At 47.8% G+C, this 23,442-nt stretch overlaps 1 protein-coding gene across 5 annotated transcripts in view; it reads left to right on the top strand.

Moving 5' to 3' along the window:
- The window catches only part of LOC118396429 (neuronal PAS domain-containing protein 1-like), a 101,677-nt gene that overhangs the window by 72,632 nt on the left and 5,603 nt on the right, over positions 1 to 23,442 (top strand). For 4 of the 5 annotated variants that reach the window (XM_052525589.1, XM_052525587.1, XM_052525583.1 and 1 more), the window contains 9 exons: positions 2,859 to 3,025; positions 4,408 to 4,646; positions 14,178 to 14,245; positions 16,641 to 16,730; positions 19,968 to 20,142; positions 21,638 to 21,756; positions 22,041 to 22,237; positions 22,498 to 22,604; positions 22,851 to 22,998. In XM_052525589.1, coding sequence (XP_052381549.1) covers positions 2,931 to 3,025; positions 4,408 to 4,646; positions 14,178 to 14,245; positions 16,641 to 16,730; positions 19,968 to 20,142; positions 21,638 to 21,756; positions 22,041 to 22,237; positions 22,498 to 22,604; positions 22,851 to 22,998 — 1,238 coding nt within the window. In that variant the 5' untranslated portion in view covers positions 2,859 to 2,930. The remainder of the gene's footprint in view (positions 1 to 2,858; positions 3,026 to 4,407; positions 4,647 to 14,177; positions 14,246 to 16,640; positions 16,731 to 19,967; positions 20,143 to 21,637; positions 21,757 to 22,040; positions 22,238 to 22,497; positions 22,605 to 22,850; positions 22,999 to 23,442) is intronic. The other variant, XM_052525591.1, reaches the window with a different exon arrangement.

The raw sequence follows: 23,442 nt of genomic DNA, 5'->3' as shown, positions 1-23,442 counted from the left end.
CTGGGGGTGGGCAGGGTCAGTCTTGTTTAATCTAACAGCGTATTGATTCCATTATATAATTAATGACCCGGCTGGTGGTTGGGGAGGACAGGGAGGAGTGCAGTGGGAGGAGGGAAGCGCTTCAGCCCTGGAGAGTTGAAGAGAACCTTGATCCGGAGTCGTCAAGGTCAGCCGGAGCCGGAGCTTCGATGTGGGGGTGGCTTGCCGTCTGAGGACCGGAATACCGAACCAGAGAGTGAGAGAGAGAGAGAGAAGTCATCATGTCCAGCGATCCAGTGCAGCCGGGGACCGATCAGCAGGTGAACAATAAGTAAATAGCGAAACATCTGACTTCCAAATGTACCACCATCAGCCGTGTGGGGGCATAATGAGCAGGCGAGCCCTTGGAAGACCAGAATACTGAAACTATAGACACTCCAGCCACTCATCAAGGTCTATTCACCTATCTGATAATAACCCCGGAAGAAACTATAAGTCAAATACTCCTCTAGTCTACATTGATATGGATGGGTTTTTGCCTCTGTACCAGTTTGGACATTTCCACACCTCTACGGTCGCTCACTTTCTCTCCTTTTGCGAGATGGGAAACAGCTGTCCCGTCGGGAGGTTGAGGGACCAGTCGTACCGCATAGTGAACATTTAAAAGCAGACCGACAGGCAGTATTTCATTGTGGTAAGAGGAGCAGAAATAGGGTTAAGGGGAAGATAAGGAGAGGCGTGCTGCTGTTGTCTTTCCCAGTGTCAAAGCCTGCGGTCTAACTTTGGGACTCCCGAGTTGGCGCAGTGGTCTAAGACACCGTATATCGGTGCTAGGGGCATCACTGCAGTACCTGGTTCCAATCCAGCCTGCTTCACATCCGGCCGGGATTGGACAATTGGCCCATCGCCGTCTGGGTTTGGCCGGGGTCATTGTAAAATAAGAATTTGTTCTTAGCTTGCTTGCCAACTCGTTAAATAACAAAATATCGCTGCACGGGCCAATGTTAGTCGGCTAAAGTGGCGACTCATTTATTTTTTAAGGAGGACTCCAAACATTCTGTTCCCTTCTCTTTTATTACATCATATCATATCCTCTCCTATTCTATTCTATTCCCTGGGGTGTCCAGTGTAGTGGCTGGGGGTCTTAGCTGGTATTTGGACCCAGCTCCCGCCAACCCTGGCCAGGTCTTCTATGGGGCTCCAGGGGAGACATGTGAGGCATAAAACAGCCGTTTCTCTGTAGCCTGGGGAGCCGGTGGCATTCCAGCAGGCAACTGTCTGCGTGCTGTTTGCCTTAAATGTGTTCATTTGCCCGACTCCCCCAGCCAGAGCTCTGTAGGGAGGGTCGGGGCGTTTTAACGAACCTCTGACAGCTGGAGGCCCTAATTAAACGTCCCCCGCTGAAAACAAAACAGCCGAGCAGCCAAGCGAACTAACTAACACGCCGACCAACCCACCGACGGAGAGGCTCGGAAGTGGTGAGCGCACTCCCTCCCGGGCTGTCGACATGAGAGCCAGCCACAGAGCAGAGAGCAGGGCAGCACAGCAGGAGGTATCACACAGACGTACGCGCAGATGTAAGGACCTGCGTGCACATGTCCAGCACAGGGCTCTTTTTGGATGCACACGTAGGCAATGCAGACACCGTAATGCTTTTACGGCCGTTATACCAAAGTCAAGTTGTTGTGTTTGAGAGCCTGTTCTATATCGGAATAAGCGTTCGTTGTTTTCAGTAAGCCTCCACAGATGACATACAGCTTGTTGTATGGCGGCGCTGTCGAGAGCATTTGCAGTCGGAGGCCTTTGCCGTGGTCCATTTGGGAGAGTGCATTAGTGGCATCCCCAACCTGCGACAAGGTTATGAAGCTGATTGAATAATTACCGTCCATTACGGCCCACGCCACTGCTGATGTGCTGCCTGGCTTCTGTCTTTAGAGATAGGGACGCACGGCCGATAGAGACTCAGATTAGATAAGGACAGATTGGGTCAATTAAGAGATAAACATACAGGTACGAGACAGAGGGGTTGTGTGTGTGTGTGTGTGTGTGTGGGAGGGAGGGAGGGAGGGAGGGGGAGATCAATTGTGTGACTTTTATTTCCCCCTCACACAATGCAATGTACTCAGCCAGGTTGGGGAAGGTGATGTACAATGTCATTGTTACACACGGCCCAGGGACAGTGTGTAACAATGAGATTCTACACTGATGTGATGCCGGGCTGGGAACTGTCACAGTCGTGTAAAAATGCACTTGAAAGTATCCTCTTGAGGACAGACTACTGAAACATCTCACCAAATGACGCAACATTTTAGATTGAATAGAAAGGCATTTCATTGAAATGTCAAAGTCAGGTCTGGCTCCCCATATCCCAGCTCCCGACCCCAGCCTGACCCTATTCTGCCTATTATTCTTCCCCTCCCATGATAGTGTTGACCCAGCGGTAGTGAGGTTATCTCTGGCCGCAGGGCAGGACACCAGGCTGCTGCAGGCCACGCTGACCTTTAAAAGGTCACCAGCGCACGGAGGGGGAGGGGAGAGGGAGGCCAGCCAACTGGCACCGCTGGTAGAACTGGGAGCCAGAGGGTGTGTGTGTGTGTGTGTGTGTGTGTGTGTGTGGGGAGGCAGGGGAATTGGGGGAAGGGGGTCTGATTTGCCCTGTTTTTGGTAACTGGAGTGAGACTTCTGTACTGAATGGCTTTTTTAGCACGGTGGACGTTCTTCAAAGCTTTTATAGAGAAATGTACACCTAACTAAGCATAATTATTCCTCCCTCCTTCGCTCTCTCTCTCTTTCTCTCGCTCTCTCTCTCTCTCTCGCTCTCTCTCTTTCTGTCTCTCTCTGTGTCTCTGTCTTTCTCTCTCACTTCCTCACTACTGCAGGGGGTCTGAGCCTGTCACAGCCTCGGCCAATCGCAGCCTGCGTTAGAGGTGGCGGCTGCGTGTGATTGGAGGATGGCGACCATGCCGTTCGTCAGCGAGGGAAAGTGTGTGAGCGTGGAATGGGACTTCCTACAGGGACTACTGGCCAAACCCCCCACCCTGCCCTGGTGAGAAACACACACACACACACACACACACACACACACACACAACACACACACACACACACACACACACACACACACACACACACACACACACACACACACACACACACACACACACACACACACACACACACACACACACACACACACACACACACATTAGCATTGCATAAGGAGTGCTAACACACACAAACACTTACTCATATTCTAAACGATCACATCCACACAGCCCCTCTCACACACCCTACTGTATAGTAAAATGCTTATTGCTCTGTAGCCTTGGGTGTCATGGCTGTTAATCCCTTTCCCTTAGTGGGAGATTACGTACATTTGGCTGGAATTATTAATGGGACGGTCATTTATAGACGGATATAAAAACTAAGCAGAATCAATGGGTGAGTATCGATTGTCCTCTCTGGCGAGTTGAGCTCGTATAATAATGAGACATTGTGGAGGACAGAGCTATTCCAAACACAGCTGTTTACACACCCTGGAGAACACAGACCGACTGGGGAAACACGGATGTGTTGGCTGATTAGGACAAATACCACACACACGCATGCAATAACACACACACACACACACACATGGAAACATGCGAACACACAACACTCTCGCTATTGCCCTCTCTCTATCACACAAACACACACACACACCCTCCCTCCCGTGGCAGGCAGTCTGCAGGCCCGGAATGAGAATCGATGTCACAGACACGGAGGATCTGTTTCTTTATTCTACCACAGACACAAACTGTGGAGTCGCCGTGACAACATAATTCTACCACTCAGGCCCCATTGAGGGGAGTCGATACCCAATCAGAGAGACAGGCTACCTGAGCCCAGGCCCCCCCTCTGCCACACGGCCCCTACTCCTCCCATTGATCACTCAATCACCGCTGCAGCCCAGAACCTGCCAGCCAGTCGCATGGCTGTGTGTGAGAAAGCGAGGGAGAGAAAGAGAGTGTGGATGCTAGTGTCTGTGTGTGTGTGTGTGCGTGTGCGTGTGTGTTGGAAGCAGAAGCACTAGCTGTGCTGTGTAATAGTCATGTGTATACCAGTGGGACAGGGGAATAGAGCCTGGTAGACAGAGCACTTTCTGTCTGTAATTACACAGACGTACAATCTGCTGGAGACAAATTAGAATTGAGATTGGTTCACTAAGATTGCGGGTGTCATTATATGCCTTTTAAAGGACTATTCTCGGGTCATCGTCAGCGTACACGACCAAGCCACAGGTGCTCATTCTGTGTTCAATTAGGATTCTTTATCATTTCGAGGTTTTGGCATGAACCACACACCCTTTCCACTTAGAATTACCTCTACCTTCTCTTTGCTATCTCTCCCCTCTCCCCTCTCCCCCGGTCCTTTCCTCTCCTTCTCCAGTTTGCAGAACCTGCGGAAGGAGAAGTCTCGTAATGCCGCTCGTTCCCGTCGCGGCAAGGAGAACTTTGAGTTCTTTGAGCTGGCCAAGATGCTCCCTCTCCCCGGGGCCATCACCAGCCAGCTGGACAAGGCCTCGGTCATCCGCCTCACCATCAGCTACTTGCACATGCGCACCTTCGCCAGCCAGGGAGACCCGCCCTGGTGCCCCCTGCTGGAAGGAGAGAACCACTGCAGCAAAGGTGAGCCCTCACCCTTGCCTTACCCATGATCTTAACCTGAAATGACTGGAAAACTCAGTCTCCGATGCTGCAACAAAAGCATTTGACAAATTGTACTGTAGGTGTATCAGCATTGTAACAGCACTATACTATTTTATGTAGTCCCTCTCTTACCTAATGCACCTCGCAGACACACACATCACTTCACCTAGTACACCTTATTGAGCTCCCCCTCATCGCAGAAAAGAGAAATGGAGAGAGAGAGACAGAGAGAGACACACAGGGAGTGAGAGACAGAGAGAGACACACAGAGAGAGTGAGAGAGAGAGAGAGAGAGAGAGTGAGAGAGAGAGAGAGAGTGAGAGAGAGAGAGAGAGAGAGAGAGAGAGAGAGAGAGAGAGAGAGAGAGACAGACAGACAGACAGACAGACAGACAGACAGACAGACAGACAGACAGACAGACAGACAGACAGACAGACAGACAGACAGACAGACAGACAGACAGACAGACAGACAGACAGACAGACAGACAGACAGACAGACAGACAGACAGACAGACAGACAGACAGACAGAGACAGAGAGAAAAATAGAGAGAGATAGATAGAGCAGACAGAGAGAAAGAGAGCGACACAGAGAGTGAGACAGAAAGAGAGAGAGACACAGAGAGACATTGAAACAGAGAGAGACACAGACAGAGCTGCACAAAGACAGAGAGACAGAGAGAGGACACAAAGGAAGGGGGAGCCTATTGGTGCAATTTGTAATTACAGAAATGAGCTATATAACGAGGAGAGTGTGATTATGAGGGTTGTCTAATTGCTACTATTACAGAGGGGAAACAACTCAGCTACAATTAGGTGTGTGTGTGTGTGTGTGTACAAGCGCGCACGCGCGTGTGTGTGTGCACGCGCGCGTTTTATAAGAGCATCTGTGAGGAGTGCGTGTGTATGTGTGTGGGGTGTGTCAATGGTTTGTCTGTGATGGTGCGTTATCATTTTTTGCACAAGTGTGTGTGTGTGTGTGTCCGTTACTCTCAGCAAGTCCTCCTGAAATGAGACAAACCCATGATATCACATTGATACTGTGTAAGACGTGAACATCGATATCACTTGCCTTACGAACAATGACAGTCTAGTTCTCCTCTGATCGCACGTTAATAAAAAAAGAAGCAATTCTATTCTATTCACAAGCATTCGGGAAAACATGAAAGTATGACGCCCGCACATTTTTGGCATGACGCTGGAATGGAGATCATCCGCCTGCTGCCCAAATAACCGTCACCCGACCTGGGACCCAGAATTCAGAATAACGTCACAGGTCTGGGTCGGATCTGACATGATTGTCATGTCAGTCTCGGGTATGTGTAATTTGAACTGACTTGTCCGGAAGGCCCTGTACAGAACCGAACACGGCTGCTGCAGTAGAGAGAGAGGGGGAGAGAGAGAAAGAGAGAGAGAAATGTTACAATTTATGTTGACTGCTCTTGGATTTAACTAGAATGGAGCATGGTGCATGTAGCTTGTTCTTCTGGTTGTTGTTGGCCAATCATAAGTCATGAAAGCAGCAATAGGCTACAGGCGACAGTCATAGAGCTTTGGTATGTGGCAAAAGTTAGGAGATACATTTATCTAATCAATGGAAGATGTAATTACAAGTTATGGGAGAAGGACAGACTACAGCGACTAAGAGCCAACAGATAGGCTGCTACTTAAAATCGCGAAATAAAAAAAATACCAAATTCAAATATTTAACATTCTTGAACATATATGTGTTATACATCAAAATGAAGCTTAACTTCTTGTTAATCCAACCGCTGTGTCAGACTTCAAAAAGGCTTTATGGCAAAAGCAAACCATGCGATTATCTGAGGACAGCACCCGCATACAAACACATGAAAATCATATTTCAACCAGGCAGGTGCGCCACAAAAGTCAGAAGTAGCGATATAATTCATGCCTTACCTTTGAAGATCTTCTTCTGTTGGCACTCCAAAATGTCCCAGAAACATCACAAATGGTCCTTTTGTTCGATAATGTCCTTCTTTATGTCCCCAAAATGTTTATTTGGTGCTTTTGATTCAGAAATACACCGGTTTCAACTCGCGCAACATGCCTACAAAGTATCTAATAAGTTACCTGTAAACTTGGTCCAAACATTTCAAGCAGCGTTCCTAATCCAACTTTAGGTACCCTAAAACGTAAATAATCGATCAAATTTAAGACGGAATAAACTGTTTCTAATACCGGATAAAGACAACGTCCAACGCACACCAAAACAGTAGAGTCCACCTGGAGTGACACTTACAATGAATAGGACTACTTCTTCATTTCTCCAAAGAAAAAGAAGCCATAGGAACTGCAACCAGGTTCCTAATAATAAGGGTATCCCATGGAAAATCCTATGACCTCAATTTTTTGCCCCTGGATGGTTTGTCCTCTGGGTTTTGCCTGCCGTTATACTCACAGACATTATTTGAACAGTTTTAGAAACTTTAGAGTGTTTCCTATCCAAATCTACCAATTATATGCATATCCTAGCTTCTGGGCCTGAGTAACAGGCAGTTTACTTTGGGCACGCTTTTCACCCGGTGAAAATACTGCCCCCTACCCAAGAGAGGTTAATATTATAATATTATGAATGGAGTTGTTGTTATTTGTAACTGTAGGCCTCAATTAGCATAGCCAACTAATGTTAGCTAGCTTAACTAGCTACTCCCGGTTTGATGCAGTCACGATAGTGACTATGTAATCCTATTTGGTGATAAATAACCTAGCTATGGCAGCTATCAGTCTACTATAGCATCGAAGCAGCTTGATTGGTTGCTGTCTCTCTTCTCTCGTCTCTCCCACCCTGCTCCCTGTGTCACTCACTCACAGTACGGCCTCTCCCCCACCTGCTAGAGTGGCAACTCTCTCTCGCTCCTCCTATTTTCTGCTGCTTCCCTCATTCGTATCGAACCAAGTCTGGATCCGACCAAGTCTATACGGAACGGGTCTAGTTGTCCTTGGGTCCGTTCGAAATGGGTCTCTATGTTTGAATATTTAATTAATGCATATCGGGTCTGGGCGGGAAGGCCCCAGGTCCATTTCGTCACGGGTCCAAAAACCTCTAAACCCCAACCCTGCTGTTGCATCATGGTGCCTGTAGTTAGACTTTGGAGTACCTACAGTGTGATGCATGGCTGCAATTCCACTGTAGGAATGTGGAATTATGTGTCCAGACGGAATCCCGAAGGGGACTCTTGCGGTGGCGTCCCTCCTCTGTCATTCTCCTCTCCTCCTCCCGGGGTTTGGGCAGTGGGGGTTGGGGTGGGTGAGGGCCACGGTGGTAAGCGAGAGAGGGGATGGGGGGGTAGTGTGGTTTTTGTCTGCTTCCCACGTTTCAAAGCCAATCTTGAAAAATGAATAGACAGGGGAAAATCAATTGCATGACCTTCACACAGCGAGGGAGCGGGAAGAGAAGGAGAGAGATATATGGATGGGTGGTGGTTGACGAAAACGAAGGAGTGGTAGAAAGGGAGAGAACCAGCTGAGGAAAAGTAAAATCTCTCAAAGATGTATAGTGATGCTTTTTCACCCATTATGTGTGTGTGTGTGTGTGTGTGTGTGTGTGTGTGTGTGTGTGTGTGTGTGTGTGTGTGTGTGTGTGTGTGTGTGTGTGTGTGTGTGTGTGTGTGTGTGTGTGTGTGTGTGTGTGTGTGTGTGGGTTGGGTCTCCAGTGGAGTGCATTAGTCCTGAACCTTTAATTTAATGTATTATTCAAAACTACTGTATATGCACGGGTGATTTGAGCTTTTGAGAGAGAATCTCTCTTTCAGATATGACTTCCACCCTGTAGAAATGCCAAATGTTGACCTGTCTATTTTCCCGAAGCACCCCAGTATTTGGCAAGTTTTACAATATTGTAGAGATTTTGTCTAATGACAGAACACGCTGACTCCACAACACGAGCCTCTAAGATCTTCTGAAGACACCGAAACAGAAACCACGGACCAATCGGAAGAAATATTCTGTCACTGGTTGTGAGGTCAAACTCACCTCTTTCTGTCTCTCGCTCTCTCTTGCTGTCTCTTGACTCCCACTTCTCTGTCTCTCTCTGTCTGTCTCTGTCCTCTCTCCGTCTTTCTCTCTCTCCGTCTTACTGTCTCCTCATCACTTCTCCTCCGTCGCTCTCCCTCACTTTCTCCATGTCTGCCTCCCACCTAATTCTCGACGTTTAAAGGAACGGTGGCTTTTAAGGGAAGTTAATTGCACTCAAATTATGTTCGACCGCGGAAGAAGTGAGGGAGCGACAGTGAAAGAGAAACAGGGATAGAGAGGGAGGGAGGGAGCGAAGGATTGCAGAGTGAGAGGATAATTGCGGTGGAGAAGGACGTTGCGATTATGGTTGCTCTTTCTCTCCTGTCTGTCGTCTCAAACCCTGTCTGTTCTTACAGGGGTAACACACACACACACACTCACACGCACACACTCATACAAACACGCACACACACACTCTCAAAATTGGAGTTCAGTAAAGAAGTTGCTAGGTGATGAAAAGACATATGAAACGACAACTAAGCAAACTTGAGTAAAAGAAAGAGAAAAAGAAAGCGATGAACCACATGTGGTGATCTACAGGTCCAAAATGATTGGCACCTTTGATAAAGATGAGCAAAATAAAGAAACACTGAGTTCTATCTGTATGCTTAAAAAAATGGACAATTATATTGTTTTAAACAATTCCTCAAGAGAAATATACTTTTTTAACAAGTAGTATTTTTTTCTCAAAAATGACCCCAGTTTTCAATAACTTTCACTGAGTAATTTTCTGAAATGTTTTAACGAGATTGGAGGACACATTGGGAGGGATCTTAGACCTGGTGTGCGTGGCCTGGATTGGAACCGATGCCATGGTCAAATGACATGAAAATAGAGTCCTTTGGCCACGCACACCAGGCCACGCACACCAGGCCACGCACACCAGGCCACGCACACCAGGCCACGCACACCAGTGGTGGGTTGGACGTCGAAAGACGGAAGCATAAGCAGAAAATCACCTCGAACCTACTGTAAAATATGGTGGTGGATCTTTGATGTTATGGGATTATTTTGCTTCCACTGGTCCTTGAGGCCCTTGTGTAACCGATGTGAAATGGCTAGCTAGTTAGCGGTGGTAAATAGCGTTTCAATCGGTGAAACGCTATATCACTCGCTCTGAGACCTTGAAGTAGTGGTTCCCCTTGCTCTGCAAGGGCCGTGGCTTTTGTGGAGCGATGGGTAACGATGCTTCGTGGGTGTCAGTTGTTGATGTGTGCAGAGGGTCCCAGGGGCGAGGAGACGGACGAAAGTTATACTGTTACACTTGTTGAAGTCATGAACTTTACCCAGTACCAGGACATTTTTGGCAAAAACCTGGTTGTCTCTGCCAGGAGGATAAAACTTGGCCTCTAGTAGATCTTCCAGAAAGACAATAACCCCAAGCACACGTCAAAATAAATCCACAAACAAATGTTGGCCACAAAAAAAATAATCAACATTTTGCAATGGCGATCTCAGTCTCCGGACTCATTTGTGAGAACCAGCATTATAGCCTTCAGTCCTAGTTTTGATTCACCTGCCTGTTTCCCTACCTGTGACCACGATTCCTCTGCGTGTGAATCTACACCTTTTTCTCCCTGAGAATCCATTACTGAGGGGTAGATTCACGCGCAGAGCGCGGCCGGTGTTTATTTAGCCTTCGCAGACGGCAGGAGCCGTGGTCACAGGCAAGGCAATGGCGACACACAGGTAGGCAAACATGCAGGTGAATCAAAACTAGGACTGAAGGCTATAATGCTGGTTCTCACAAACGAGCTGGGAAAAGGCTTAGTAGAGTCAAAACGAACAATACCTCACAAAGGCACAAACAGAATGAACTGAACTAAATAAGGAGCTGATGAGACCAGGTGAGTAACTAAAATGAAAGACTTGGCTACGTTCAAGCACACAAAAAAACAGGGCTACGTTCAAGAAGACAACGAAACAGAACAAAAGGTTGACTAAGAAAATGAAATACAGAACCGTACAATACCCCATAATTACAAACTGAAAACATGTTTTTAGAAACTTTAGCAAATCTTTAGCAAATCTTTAGCAAATGTATTGAAATTAAATGCATAAATATCTCAATGACACAAGTATTCACACAGTATTCACACAGTATTCACACATGTATTTCCCCCAAACATGACGCTTTGTATTCAAGACATAAAGTCCATTTCTCTGTCAAATTGTTTGCTGTTTTACTTTAGTGCCATATTGCAGGATGCATGTTTAGGAATATTGTGTTTATGCTGTACAGGCTTCCTTCGTTTCACTCTGTCACTAAAAGGTTAGTATCGTGGAGTAACTAGAATGTTGTTGATCCATCCTCAGCTCTTCTGTCACGGCCATTAAAACTCCAACTGTTTTAAAGTCACCATTGGCCTCAAGGTAGAAATCCCTGAGCAGTTTCCTTCCTCACCAGCAAGTTAGTATCTTTGTATGCAACTTATTATGTGACTTGTTCAGCACATTTCTACTACTGAACTTATTTAGGCTTGCCATAACCAAGGGGTTGAACACTTATTGACTCAACATTTTTCAGCTTTTCATTTTTAATTCATTTGTAAAAAAATCTCTTAAAACATAATTCCACTTTGACATTATGGGTTATTATGTGTAGGTCAGTGACACAAAATCTCAATTTCATCCGTTTTAAATTCGGGCTGTAACACAACAAATTGTGGAAATATTCAAAGGGTTGTGAATACATTCTGAAGGCACGGTATGTTCTCCAATCTCATGTTTTGTTTTTAGAAAAAGGCTCACTGTCGTCATCCTCGCAAGGTGAGGTGTTGAACGGCATTGAACACCGGGTGGCAATAATGTTGAGCCTTATCTTTTTGGGAAACTCTAAACAGGACTTGTTCAACTAAATGTCTATCTGAGCGATTGTATTGGTATAAATAATAGAATAGTCCCGTTTTTTAACAATACATACAATATAGTTCAGTATTTGGATTATTTATTCAACTGTTTTTCTCTCATATTTTTCAAGGGTGCCAAAACTGTTGAACCTGACTGTATTTTGTTCCCATGGTAACGTCATAACTAGGTTTAAAGGTCAACAGCTATGGGGTGGAAAGTTTTTAAAAAAGAGAGGTGGGGAGGGGTGAGTGAACTTGGACTAAATTATGTATAGAACAGAAGCATAAATATCAAGCAATCAAATTTCTCTCTTCTATCAGTGAGGAACATCAGGAAGAGCCCCCCAAAAACTGACCTGTGAGTCACACTGTAATTAACATGGACGCTTCATCCCATTCCACAAATGAAATTAAAACACGGAGAGCAAATCTAGCCAAGCTAATTAAAAGTCAATGTGATAGAAGGTACCCCAAGAGCTCTCCTATGACACACACACATGTACACACACGCACACGCGCACACGCACACACACTCACACTCACACACACACGCACGCACGCACACTTATTTCCACTAACACAGAAGGATCTTTGTTCTCAGGGTGAGATACCCTGCACCTTCGTAAGGCCCCTGAACATTACCATCATCACACACACACACACACACACACACACACACACACACACACACACACACACACACACACACACACACACACACACACACACACACACACACACACACACACACACACACACACACACACACACACACACTGTTGAGGCTGTTTTGGTTTCTTGGCCGCCCAATTGTGTGACCCCAGGCATGGCAGGCAGGCGGGTGGAGTGACTGTAGTAAATGGATCTGTGTGTAGGCTCATCCGTCAGCCCCACTGGCCTCATGTCACACCCACCATTTCCTCAGGCCCCCTGACAGTATTCATCGCCACTGATCACCCATGGGGGGGCTGTGTGTTATGATGATGGGGGTTGGTACCAGACCCCCAGTGGGCCAGCCCTCTCCCCGTAGCCTCACTAGGGTCCAGGCAGGCAGGCAGAGCGACAGGGTCCCCTCCCCCTCTGGGTTAGCTTCTGAGTTGTGGCTGTAAGGTCCCCAGCCCCAGATCCCCTTTCAGCCTGAATGGACCAGCCTCATTGATATTCCTAAGCTTTCACACATGGGGACCCCAATCTCACAATGGCACTGGGGCTTTGTCTGGCAACTGTTTATTTCTGAGTGTGTGTGTGTGAGCGTGTTTGTGTGTGTGTGGGGGGTATTTGTATGTGCGTGCAGGTCTAAAGGAATGTCTTCTCTTCTGTTGGCTGACCGATGGCAGGGACACGATGAACAGACGGACGGGGGACGGATGTGTGCCCCCCTCTGTGTTCAGTTGTAACCCAGAACAGCACTTTAATTTTGCTGTCATAACATGTATTGATTTCCCAAAGCCTTGCAACGGCACATGGACAGGGATACCTGGCGATCCCTACACACACTCGCTCACGCACACACACACTAACACACACACACACACAATTTGACATAAAACGGTAGAAACGGGAATTGTGGATTTAACCCCTGTCTCTCCCTCTCTTACACACGCACGCACGCACACACACACACACACACACACACACAATCTCTGTCCATCTTTCTCTCTCTCTGATACTCTCTATTTTGGTCTCTCTCTCCATATCTCCTTTTCTCTATTTCTGTCTTCCTCTTTCTCTCAGTTGTAATTACCTCCGTAAACAGCTATGCTTTGATGGCAATGCTTCTGTAATAGCTTGTGTTTGGGAAGCATTAGGAGTGGTGAGTGAGGCTGTAGAGGTATGTGTGCGTGTCTCTGTGCCTGGTTGCCTGTGTGTGTGTTAAAAACAGCCATTTCCCTTAGGGCAGTTAAATCAACCACACTACTATATATTTTAAAAATATACTTTTTGCAGACTAACAATGAAGCATCGTTTAAAAGTGATAAGCTGCCTCATATCTCTGATGTGTGTCGATCTGGCATTTGTCGATCTGATGTGTGTCGATCTGATGTGTGTCAATCAGTGTGTGTTGATCAGTGTGTGCTGTTCTGATGTGTGTTGATCAGTGTGTGTTGATCAGTGTGTGCTGTTCTGATGTGTGTTGATCAGTGTGTGTTGATCAGTGTGTGCTGTTCTGATGTGTGTTGATCAGTGTGTGCTGTTCTGATGTGTGTTGATCAGTGTGTGCTGTTCTGATGTGTGTTGATCAGTGTGTGTGATCTGATGTGTGTTGATCAGTGTGTGCTGTTCTGATGTGTGTTGATCAGTGTGTGTCGATCTGATGTGTGTTGATCAGTGTGTGCTGTTCTGATGTGTGTTGATCAGTGTGTGCTGTTCTGATGTGTGTTGATCAGTGTGTGTTCGATCTGATGTGTGTTGATCAGTGTGTGCTGTTCTGATGTGTGTTGATCAGTGTGTGCTGTTCTGATGTGTGTTGATCAGTGTGTGTCGATCTGATGTGTGTTGATCAGTGTGTGTTGTGTGCTGTTCTGATGTGTGTTGATCAGTGTGTGCTGTTCTGATGTGTGTTGATCAGTGTGTGCTGTTCTGATGTGTGTTGATCAGTGTGTGTCGATCTGTGTCCCTGCAGTGCGACGCTCCTCCCACTCTCTGGCCACTGACATGTTCGAACAGCACCTGGGAGCACACTTGTTACAGGTAAACATCACACACACACACATGCGGACACACATACGCAGACACACACACACACACAGGGTTCCTTTCAAATGTATTTATTATACAGTACAAGCGTGTCATTGAGAACAAAGAGCATTTTAAAATAGTACACATTTAGCCAGGTCATTCAAGAGGTTAATTCTCTTCACTTTTGTTTGTTGACACGTTTAATCTATTTAAATGTTTTTCCAAAAATATTCAAATATTCACAACCATGTAAACATTATTATCGTCACAGCATGCTGCAATTGTTAGTGGGACAAGGTAGCCATGTTTATTCCTGTGACAGTCTGACAGTGTGACGCTGCTTCTCTGTTTTTACGTCTCCTCCTGCCTGTAAAGACATGATTGGACCCCTCTGACGTCTCCTCCTGCCTTTAAAGACATGCATGGACCCCTCTGACGTCTCCTCCTGCCTGTAAAGACATGCTTGGACCCCTCTGAAAATCTCCTCCTGCCTGTAAAGACATGCTTGGACCCCTCTGAATGTCTCCTCCTGCCTTTAAAGACATGCATGGACCCCTCTGACGTCTCCTCCTGCCTGTAACAGTCATGCTTGGACCCCTCTGACGTCTCCTCCTGCCTGTAAAGACATGCTTGGACCCCTCTGACGTCTCCTCCTGCCTTTAAAGACATGCTTGGACCCCTCTGACGTCTCCTCCTGCCTTTAAAGACATGCATGGACCCCTCTGACGTCTCCTCCTGCCTGTAAAGACATGCTTGGACCCCTCTGACGTCTCCTCCTGCCTTTAAAGACATGCTTGGACCCCTCTGACGTCTCCTCCTGCCTGTAAAGACATGCTTGGACCCCTCTGACGTCTCCTCCTGCCTGTAAAGACATGCTTGGACCCCTCTGACGTCTCCTCCTGCCTTTAAAGACATGCTTGGACCCCTCTGACGTCTCCTCCTGCCTTTAAAGACATGCATGGACCCCTCTGACGTCTCCTCCTGCCTGTAAAGACATGCTTGGACCCCTCTGACGTCTCCTCCTGCCTTTAAAGACATGCATGGACCCCTCTGACGTCTCCTCCTGCCTGTAAAGACATGCTTGGACCCCTCTGACGTCTCCTCCTGCCTGTAAAGACATGCTTGGACCCCTCTGACGTCTCCTCCTGCCTGTAAAGACATGCTTGGACCCCTCTGACGTCTCCTCCTGCCTGTAAAGACATGCTTGGACCCCTCTGACGTCTCCTCCTGCCTTTAAAGACATGCTTGGACCCCTCTGACGTCTCCTCCTGCCTTTAAAGACATGATTGGACCCCTCTGACGTCTCCTCCAGCCAGTCAACACTCGGGGGAAAAAAAGTAAAACCACAAAGACATCGCACCTCCCCACCGTACTACGATCAAACAACGACAAATGACTGCAGTGGACAGAAAAGAGAAAGAGGAGCGATAGAACGCGGGAGGGAAAGAGGAGAAGGGTGACAGACGGGGGGTATGGGTTGTCCTAAATGACAGAGGTATGCTGAGACAAAAGACTGCCGTCTGCGCCGAACGTTCTGAGGAGGAACGACGCTGATAGAAATCAAATTAGGGCTCCAGAAAACGCTATGATTCTTTCCTCTTGCCGTCCTCTGCCAGTAATAGCATGATAATTGCACTTTATTTCTCTGCCATTCAGCCGGGCTCGCCGCGCCCCCCACACCCCGGCCACTCGCATTTGCATACTGAATGTGTCAGTTGCATAAATTAGCGGCACTTTAAGCGCCGCTGCCAAAACAGCAATCTTTCTTCAGCAAAGTGGCCCGAGCTTCCCAGCACACCGCCGCTACTCACTTGTGTGAATGCTTGTTATTACGACGAATATTACTCTGTGACGGAGTCCTTCCTAATGGGGTGGCTGTATACCTTTTCACTCTACCATCATAATCACCCCCTCCCTGTCTCTACCTCTTGTCTCTACCTACCTACCGGTGTCTCTGGTCAGCAGACAGACACAACACAACAGGAAACACCATGCCGTCCTACCGTTATTGACACTGATTGAAACGGCTCCGCTGGTGTCTGCCGGCTCTGTGTTCAATGTGCCTTGTTGACTCTCTGAACAGGCTGGTGGTGTTTACCAGTAGTGTGTCGTGTGTACCTGAGGGGCCAGCCAGACAGGACTGTTGATGTGGGCGGGAGAGGAGGGGAGAGAGGTCGGAGAGACTGAGCGGTGAAGGGCTGGTTGTTGGTGGTTCTCCAGCGGCAGGCAGCCTCTCATTGTAATTTGCTCGATACACGCTAATTGCCCTAATTTGTCTGTCTGTGTGTGTGTGTGTGTGTGTGTGTGTGTGTGTGTGTGTGTGTGTGTGTGTGTGTGTGTGTGTGTGTGTGTGTGTGTGTGTGTGTGTGTGTGTGTGTGTGTGTGTGTGTGTGTGTTGCTTCCACAGTCCCTGGACGGCTTTGTGTTTGTGGTAAGCTCAGAGGGACGCTTCCTCTACATATCAGAGACTGTTTCCATCTACCTGGGCCTCTCACAGGTATGGCCTTCTGTACATGGACGCACACACACACACTCACACACACACACACTCTCTCTCACACTCACTCACTCACTCACTCACTCACTCACTCACTCAGGTTTCTCCCATCATCTCTCTTTTCATTTTCATGTCAGATGTTGTAATGTGTCTGGGTGTGTTCCCACCTTTGTGTGTGTCTAGATGTCTTTGACTGTTCTCTTCTGCTTGTCTCTAGTTTCTTTGTCTCTTTCTCTCGCTCTCTCTCTCTCTCTCTCTCTCTCTCTCTCTCACACTCTCTCTCCCTCTGTCTCTCTGTTTCTCTGTCTCTCTAGTTTCTCTGTCTCTTTCTCTCTCTCTCCCTCTCAGTCTCTCTGCCTCTCTCTCTCTCCCTCTCCCTCCCTCCCTTCGTCCCTCCAGGTGCTCACCTTTGTTGATTGCCTGCGGGCCTCTTGTACTGTGAATGTTAAGTCCTGCCATTTCGACCAGATGCATAAATAATAACAGTAATTACTGGCCCAACAATCAAAGTGTCGCCCCTGCGCTCAGGACCTGTCTAAGGGAGCAAATCGATAGGCATCTTAAAAGCTCCATTGATTGTGGGGAGGAGAAAAAAACACCAAGGGGGATGGGGAGACAGATAGGGATAGAGAGGGAGAGGGAGGGAGGGAGGAGGGGAGGGGAGTGATAAGATATGTTTGGGGGGGAAAGGATGGGGGATACAGAATGAGAGAGAGAAAAGAGGGAGGACATTTCGATATAGGTGGTATTTGAGTGGGTTTTAAAAGGGGGGATTTGGGTGTAATAGGGAGTATGCCCCTGGTTGGATTGGACTGTCCTGGTGAGAGGCTAGTTATTAGTGGTCTCTCTGTGTGTGTGTGTGTGTGTGTGTGTGTGTGTGTGTGTGTGTGTGTGTGTGTGTGTGTGTGTGTGTGTGTGTGTGTGTGTCTAATTATGAAATATATCTGAACAGGTGTGAAATGACTACACAGCCAAATGGCAATGGAAAGCATTTTTGGTATGCAAATAGAGCTTAAATGTGCAGTTGAAGTGAAATGCATCATGGGGCTGAATAGGTAAACAACCAAGGCTATTCTTATTCCTTAAACAGATGGCCTCACTAGTCAAATCTCCTCAAACAGAACTAAACACACCGGCCTTAAAACAAAATTACAATCAAGATTTACCTTAACTCCAAAACACACAGTACCACGTTTAGAAAAACTGACAAGAGAGAGAAAGACTGCAAGACAAAAAGAGAGAGAGAGAGAGAAAGAGGGAGGGAGGTGAGAGAAAGGGCATGCACACTTTAACAGAACAAATCCCTGTCTCTCAGAGAGAGAGAGAGAGAGAGAGAGAGAGAGAGAGAGAGAGAGAGAGAGAGAGAGAGAGAGAGATATGTAACTGGTGGTTGTTGTTGGAGGACATGGATCTCTCTGTGGACCGCCCTGACCTGTCCCCCAGCCTAACCCCTCTGCCCTGGCTTACCCACGGGGCCCTTCTCCAGACAGTGGGGTTTCTTAGACAGGCTTAGCCCAGGTCAGGCACCTTGACCAAGGGCACAACCCGCCGTCCGCTCCCCTGCTACCTGGAGGTGATCATGTCCCTCACCCCAGGTTTCCTGGCCGGAGCGGCGCGCTCTGAACCGGGACCCCAGGTCCTGCTGCTCAACCCCCCCTTACCTCCTGCACGGCAGGAGGGAGGACGGAGGAATGGAGGGAGCGGGGAATTGATCCTGGACTGGTTAGTATGCAGCCCTCATCACTCCCCCTCCCTCTCTCCTCTCCCATCCGTCAGCGGCGGGCTGAGAGTGTGTTGTGGACGACTGCCCGGATGCCTCATACATATTAAAGCTCCCTGCTATTATTTATATCATGTCTCTCCTACTCCCCCCCCCCTCTCAACCCCCCCACACTATACCTATGTATTTTTGTCTGTCTGTCTGTCTGTCTGTCTGTCTGTCTGTCTGTCTGTCTGTCTCTGTCTCTGTCTCTGTCTCTGTCTCTCTCTCTGATGAAGTGACAGTAGACAGACAGGTAAAGTACCACAGACGTCAGTATTGCCTTTTACTGAAGGAGGGCACAGGACTGTGGGAAGCCTGGGGTCCTCCAGGGCTGACTTCCTGTCTCTGCCAGGGGATTCTGGTCCGTTTCCGTCTCGTTTACATCGAGCAACTCATTAACACCGGGCTGTTTTAAAACTTTTATCTCTCCGCTGATCCCTCGTTACCCAAATCCTCTCTCCTTGTGTTTTTTTTTTTACACTTTACAGGAGTTAGCCCTCCTTTTTTTCTCTTCATTCACACTTAATCTGTGCTCCCTCGCTCAGCTCTCTAGCTGTGATGTCCTTGAAGGCCTGCTGGAAATCCCATAAAGCCCACACTAAATGGATCTAATCCTTCATAAATGGGTATGTCCTACAGACAAGGGTGTGAGGCTGCAGGCAGGCAGCCAAGCAGACAGCCCAGCAGGGAACAGCCAGGCAGGCAGGCAGGTAGGTAGCAGACAGGCAGGCAGGGAGCACACAGGCAGGAAGGGAGCAGGCAGGGAGCAGACAGGCAGGCAGGGAGCAGACAGGGAGCAGGCAGGCAGCCCAGCAGGGAGCAGACAGGCAGGGAGAAGACAGGCAGGGAGCAGACAGGGAGCAGGCAGGCAGCCCGGCAGGGAGAAGGCAGGGAGAAGACAGGCAGGGAGCAGACAGGGAGCAGACAGGGAGCAGGCAGGCAGCCCAGCAGGGAGAAGACAGGCAGCCAGCAGGGAGCAGGCAGGCAGGGAGAAGACAGGCAGCCCAGCAGGGAGCAGGCAGGGAGAAGGTAGGGAGAAGACAGGCAAGCAGGGAGCAGGCAGGGAGCAGACAGGGAGCAGGCAGGCGCTTTATCATATGAAATGGAATCTCACCTTAAATGATTGGAGTAGGACACTATGATGCAGGAGGATGATAGCTGGGAGGTGTTAGTGGTCTTCATCCCTCTCTGGGAGTGGGCTGGATACGCTGGTGCCTATGAATTAATAGGGAATGAATGAACAGATTCAAATAGTCAAATCTGAACTTCACAGATAGTATATCCCTGGTGTCTTTCAGCTACCTTTAATCACCAAATACAACAGGATTCTATCCTTCCCGATATGTATTATTGTCATCGGTGTCTGTCCCCCAGCTCAGGGGTGTGTGTGCGACGTTCGTACGCGTGTTGTTGCGTGCATTCATGTGTTCATGCATGAGTGTTTGTGTCTCACCTCTACATTTGATTGTGTTCAGGTGGAGTTGACGGGCAGCAGTGTGTTTGACTACATCCACCCAGCGGACCATGTGGAGATGGCAGAGCGTCTGGGCATCAGGCCCCACCTGAGGGCCGAGGCTGGCTGCCACGTGGCCCCCGAGAGCGCTTCCAGCTCTGCCTCCACATCTTCCCTGGCCGGGACCCCCGAGCCTGGTACGTCTCACATACAGTGGGGCAGAAAAGTATTTAGTCAACCACCAATTGTGCAAGTTCTTCCATTTAAAAAGATGAGAGAGGCCTGTAATTTTCATCATAGGTACACTTCAACTATGACAGACAAAATGAGGGAAAAACATGCAGAAAATCACATTGTAGGATTTTTAATGAATTTATTTGCAAATTATGGTGGAAAATAAGTATTTGGTCAATAACAAAAGTTTATCTCAATACTTTGTTATATACCCTTTGTTGGCAATGACAGAGGTCAAACGCTTTCTGTAAGTCTTCACAAGGTTTTCACACACTGTTGCTGGTATTTTGGCCCATTCCTCCATGCAGATCTCCTCTAGAGCAGTGATGTTTTGGGGCTGTTGCTGGGCAACACGGACTTTCAACTCCCTCCAAAGATTTTCTATGGGGCAGAGATCTGGAGACTGGCTAGGCCACTCCAGGACCTTGAAATGCTTCTTACGAAGCCACTCCTTCGTTGCCCGGGCAGTGTGTTTGGGATCATTGTCATGCTGAAAGACCCAGCAACGTTTCATCTTCAATGCCCTTGCTGATGGGAAGGAGGGTTTCACTCAAAATCTCATGATACATGGCCCCATTCATTCGTTCCTTTACACGGATCAGTCGTACTGGTCCCATTGCAGAAAAACATCCCCAAAGCATGATGTTTCCACCCCCATGCTTCACAGTAGGTATGGTGTTCTTTGGATGCAACTCAGCATTCTTTGTTACTTTGGTCCCAGCTCTCTGCAGGTCATTCACAAGGTCCCCCCGTGTGGTTCTGGGATTTTTGCTCACCGTTCTGATAATTGTGATAATTTTGACCCCACGGGGTGAGATCTTACGTGGAGCCCCAGATCGAGGGAGATTATCAGTGGTCTTGTATGTCTTCCATTTCCTAATAATTGCTCCCACAGTTGATTTCTTCAAACCAAGCTGCTTACCTATTGCAGATTCAGTCTTCCCAGCCTGGTGCAGGTCTACAATTTTGTTTCTGGTGTCCTTTGACAGCTCTTTGGTCTTGGCCATAGTGGAGTTTGGAGTGTGACTGTTTGAGGTTGTGGACAGGTGACTTTTATACTGATAACAAGTTCAAACAGGTGCCATTAATACAGGTAACGAGTAGAGGACAGAGAAGCCTCTTAAAGGAGGTCTGTGAGAGCCAGAAATCTTGCTTGTTTGTAGGTGACCAAATACTTATTTTCCACCATAATTTGCAAATAAATTCATTAAAAATCCTACAATTTGATTTTCTGGATTTTTCCCCCCTCATTTTGTCTGTCATAGTTAAAGTTTACCTATGATGAAAATTACAGGCCTCTCTCATCTTTTTAAGTGGTAGAACTTGCACAATTGGTGGCTGACTAAATACTTTTTTGCCCCACTGTACATGTCTATAGACCTGGACTGATGTTGTCCATATCTGGTCCAAATGTGGTTTCTCCCAAGCTAACTCTGTCGTCCCCCTGTCTCTCCACAGCCCCCTCAAGCCCCCTCTCTCCTGGGAATGAACCTCCTGACCGAGGCTTCTTTATCCGTATGAAGTCCACCCTCACCAAGAGAGGCCTCCACGTCAAGTCCTCGGGCTACAAGGTCAGAGTAAGAGACATATATATATATATATATATAGAGAGAGAGAAATCAAACTCTCCATTCCTAGAAATCATTCAGACTGTTTGGAATGTACAGGGTGGCAAAATTCCGGTTTCCTGTTTATTCCCTCGTAAATCCAGGAATCTTCCAGACAGGATTTCTGTAAAAACAGAGAATTTCTGAAAAGTTACAAGAGTTTTGCAACTCTAGTAATGGACTACTCACCGTTCGTTTAGTAGAGACACTGTACATGTGCAACCGTGCAAGTTACTGTAAACTCTTCCTGTCAGGTGATCCATGTGACCGGGCGAATCCGCTGTCGCCCTGCCATGGTGCCAGGCTCCGCCCGCTCGGTGCGTCGGCCAATGGGCTTGGTGGCACTTGCGCACACGCTCCCGCCCTCCACGCTGAACGAGGTGCGCATGGAGAGCCAGATGTTTGTCTTCCGGGTCAACATGGATTTGCAGGTCACCTACTGCGAGAACAGGTACAGCTACAGTGACACACGACGACACTGCAACACGACAACAACACACACCAACACACCAACACAACGACACAACAACACATCAACAACACGGCTGCACACAGGGGCCAATGTCTGTATGGGGCGCATATATGGTTGTATTGTGAATCATTTTATGGTTGGATTTGACTCCATTAAGAAATGGTATGTGTTTGTTTGCCTGTGTATGTGTGTCTATTATGTTTACATCACGTGGGTAAAACCATCGTTGTTCCCTGTAGGATCTCAGAGTACATGGACCTGAGCCCGGCAGAGGTGGTGGGACACACCTGCTACCACTTCATCCACGTGGAAGACCTGGATAACATCAGACAGAGCCATGAGGACTGTGAGTCCCTGCCCTCTGTGTGTGTGTGTGTGTGCGTGTGCGTGTGCGTGTGCGTGTGCGTGCGTGCGTGCGTGCGTGTGTGTGTGTGTGTGTGTGCGTGCGTGTGTGTGTGTGTGTGCGTTTACCTTTGAACGTTAACATTTTGACTAAGTTCATATTTTGCAATCAGCGCCCTCTGTTGCCAAAGTCCTGTAGTGCTACGCCAACTCTCTCTTTACTCTCTTCCTCTCTCCCTCTCTCTCCCAGTGTTGAGGAAGGGTCAGGTGGTGACCGGGTACTACCGCTGGCTCCAGAGGAGAGGGGGTTATCTGTGGGTCCAGTCCTGTGCCACCGTCTCCATCAACCACAAAGCCCCCCACGAACGCAACGTCATCTGGGTCAACTACGTCATCAGGTCAGCCCCGTCGCTAGTCAGCCCCGTCGCCACGGTAGCCTCAGGTCAACCGCAGCAGGCAACGCATCCAGCATTATGCTCTTAGACAAGGAGTCTGACTCCTTCAGTCCACCGTCATTTTAATATACTAAAGTGTATTGACGACGTATACATTTCATTCTAGCATTATGTAGGGCTTTGTTCATTTACAACGCCTAAATGATACAAGTATTCACACATGGATTCAAGGAAATTCAATATTTTCCTTTGTCCCTGTCTCTGTCTCAGGACCCACAACCCCCCCAGCTCCTAAACACACATACACACTCCAAGACAAACAGACACACATACACACTCCAAGACAAACAGACACACGCACAGAGCAAGAGAGGAGTCGGACAAAAACAAGGGGAACAGGCTGAATTACAATACTAATTGAAGCAGGGCTTTATAATTACAACAAAT

Source organism: Oncorhynchus keta, chromosome 1, assembly GCF_023373465.1.
Source record: "Oncorhynchus keta strain PuntledgeMale-10-30-2019 chromosome 1, Oket_V2, whole genome shotgun sequence".
Lineage (NCBI taxonomy): Eukaryota > Metazoa > Chordata > Actinopteri > Salmoniformes > Salmonidae > Oncorhynchus > Oncorhynchus keta.
The sequence above is the reverse complement of the archived record's forward strand: the minus strand, read 5'-3'. Positions and strand labels throughout refer to the sequence as shown.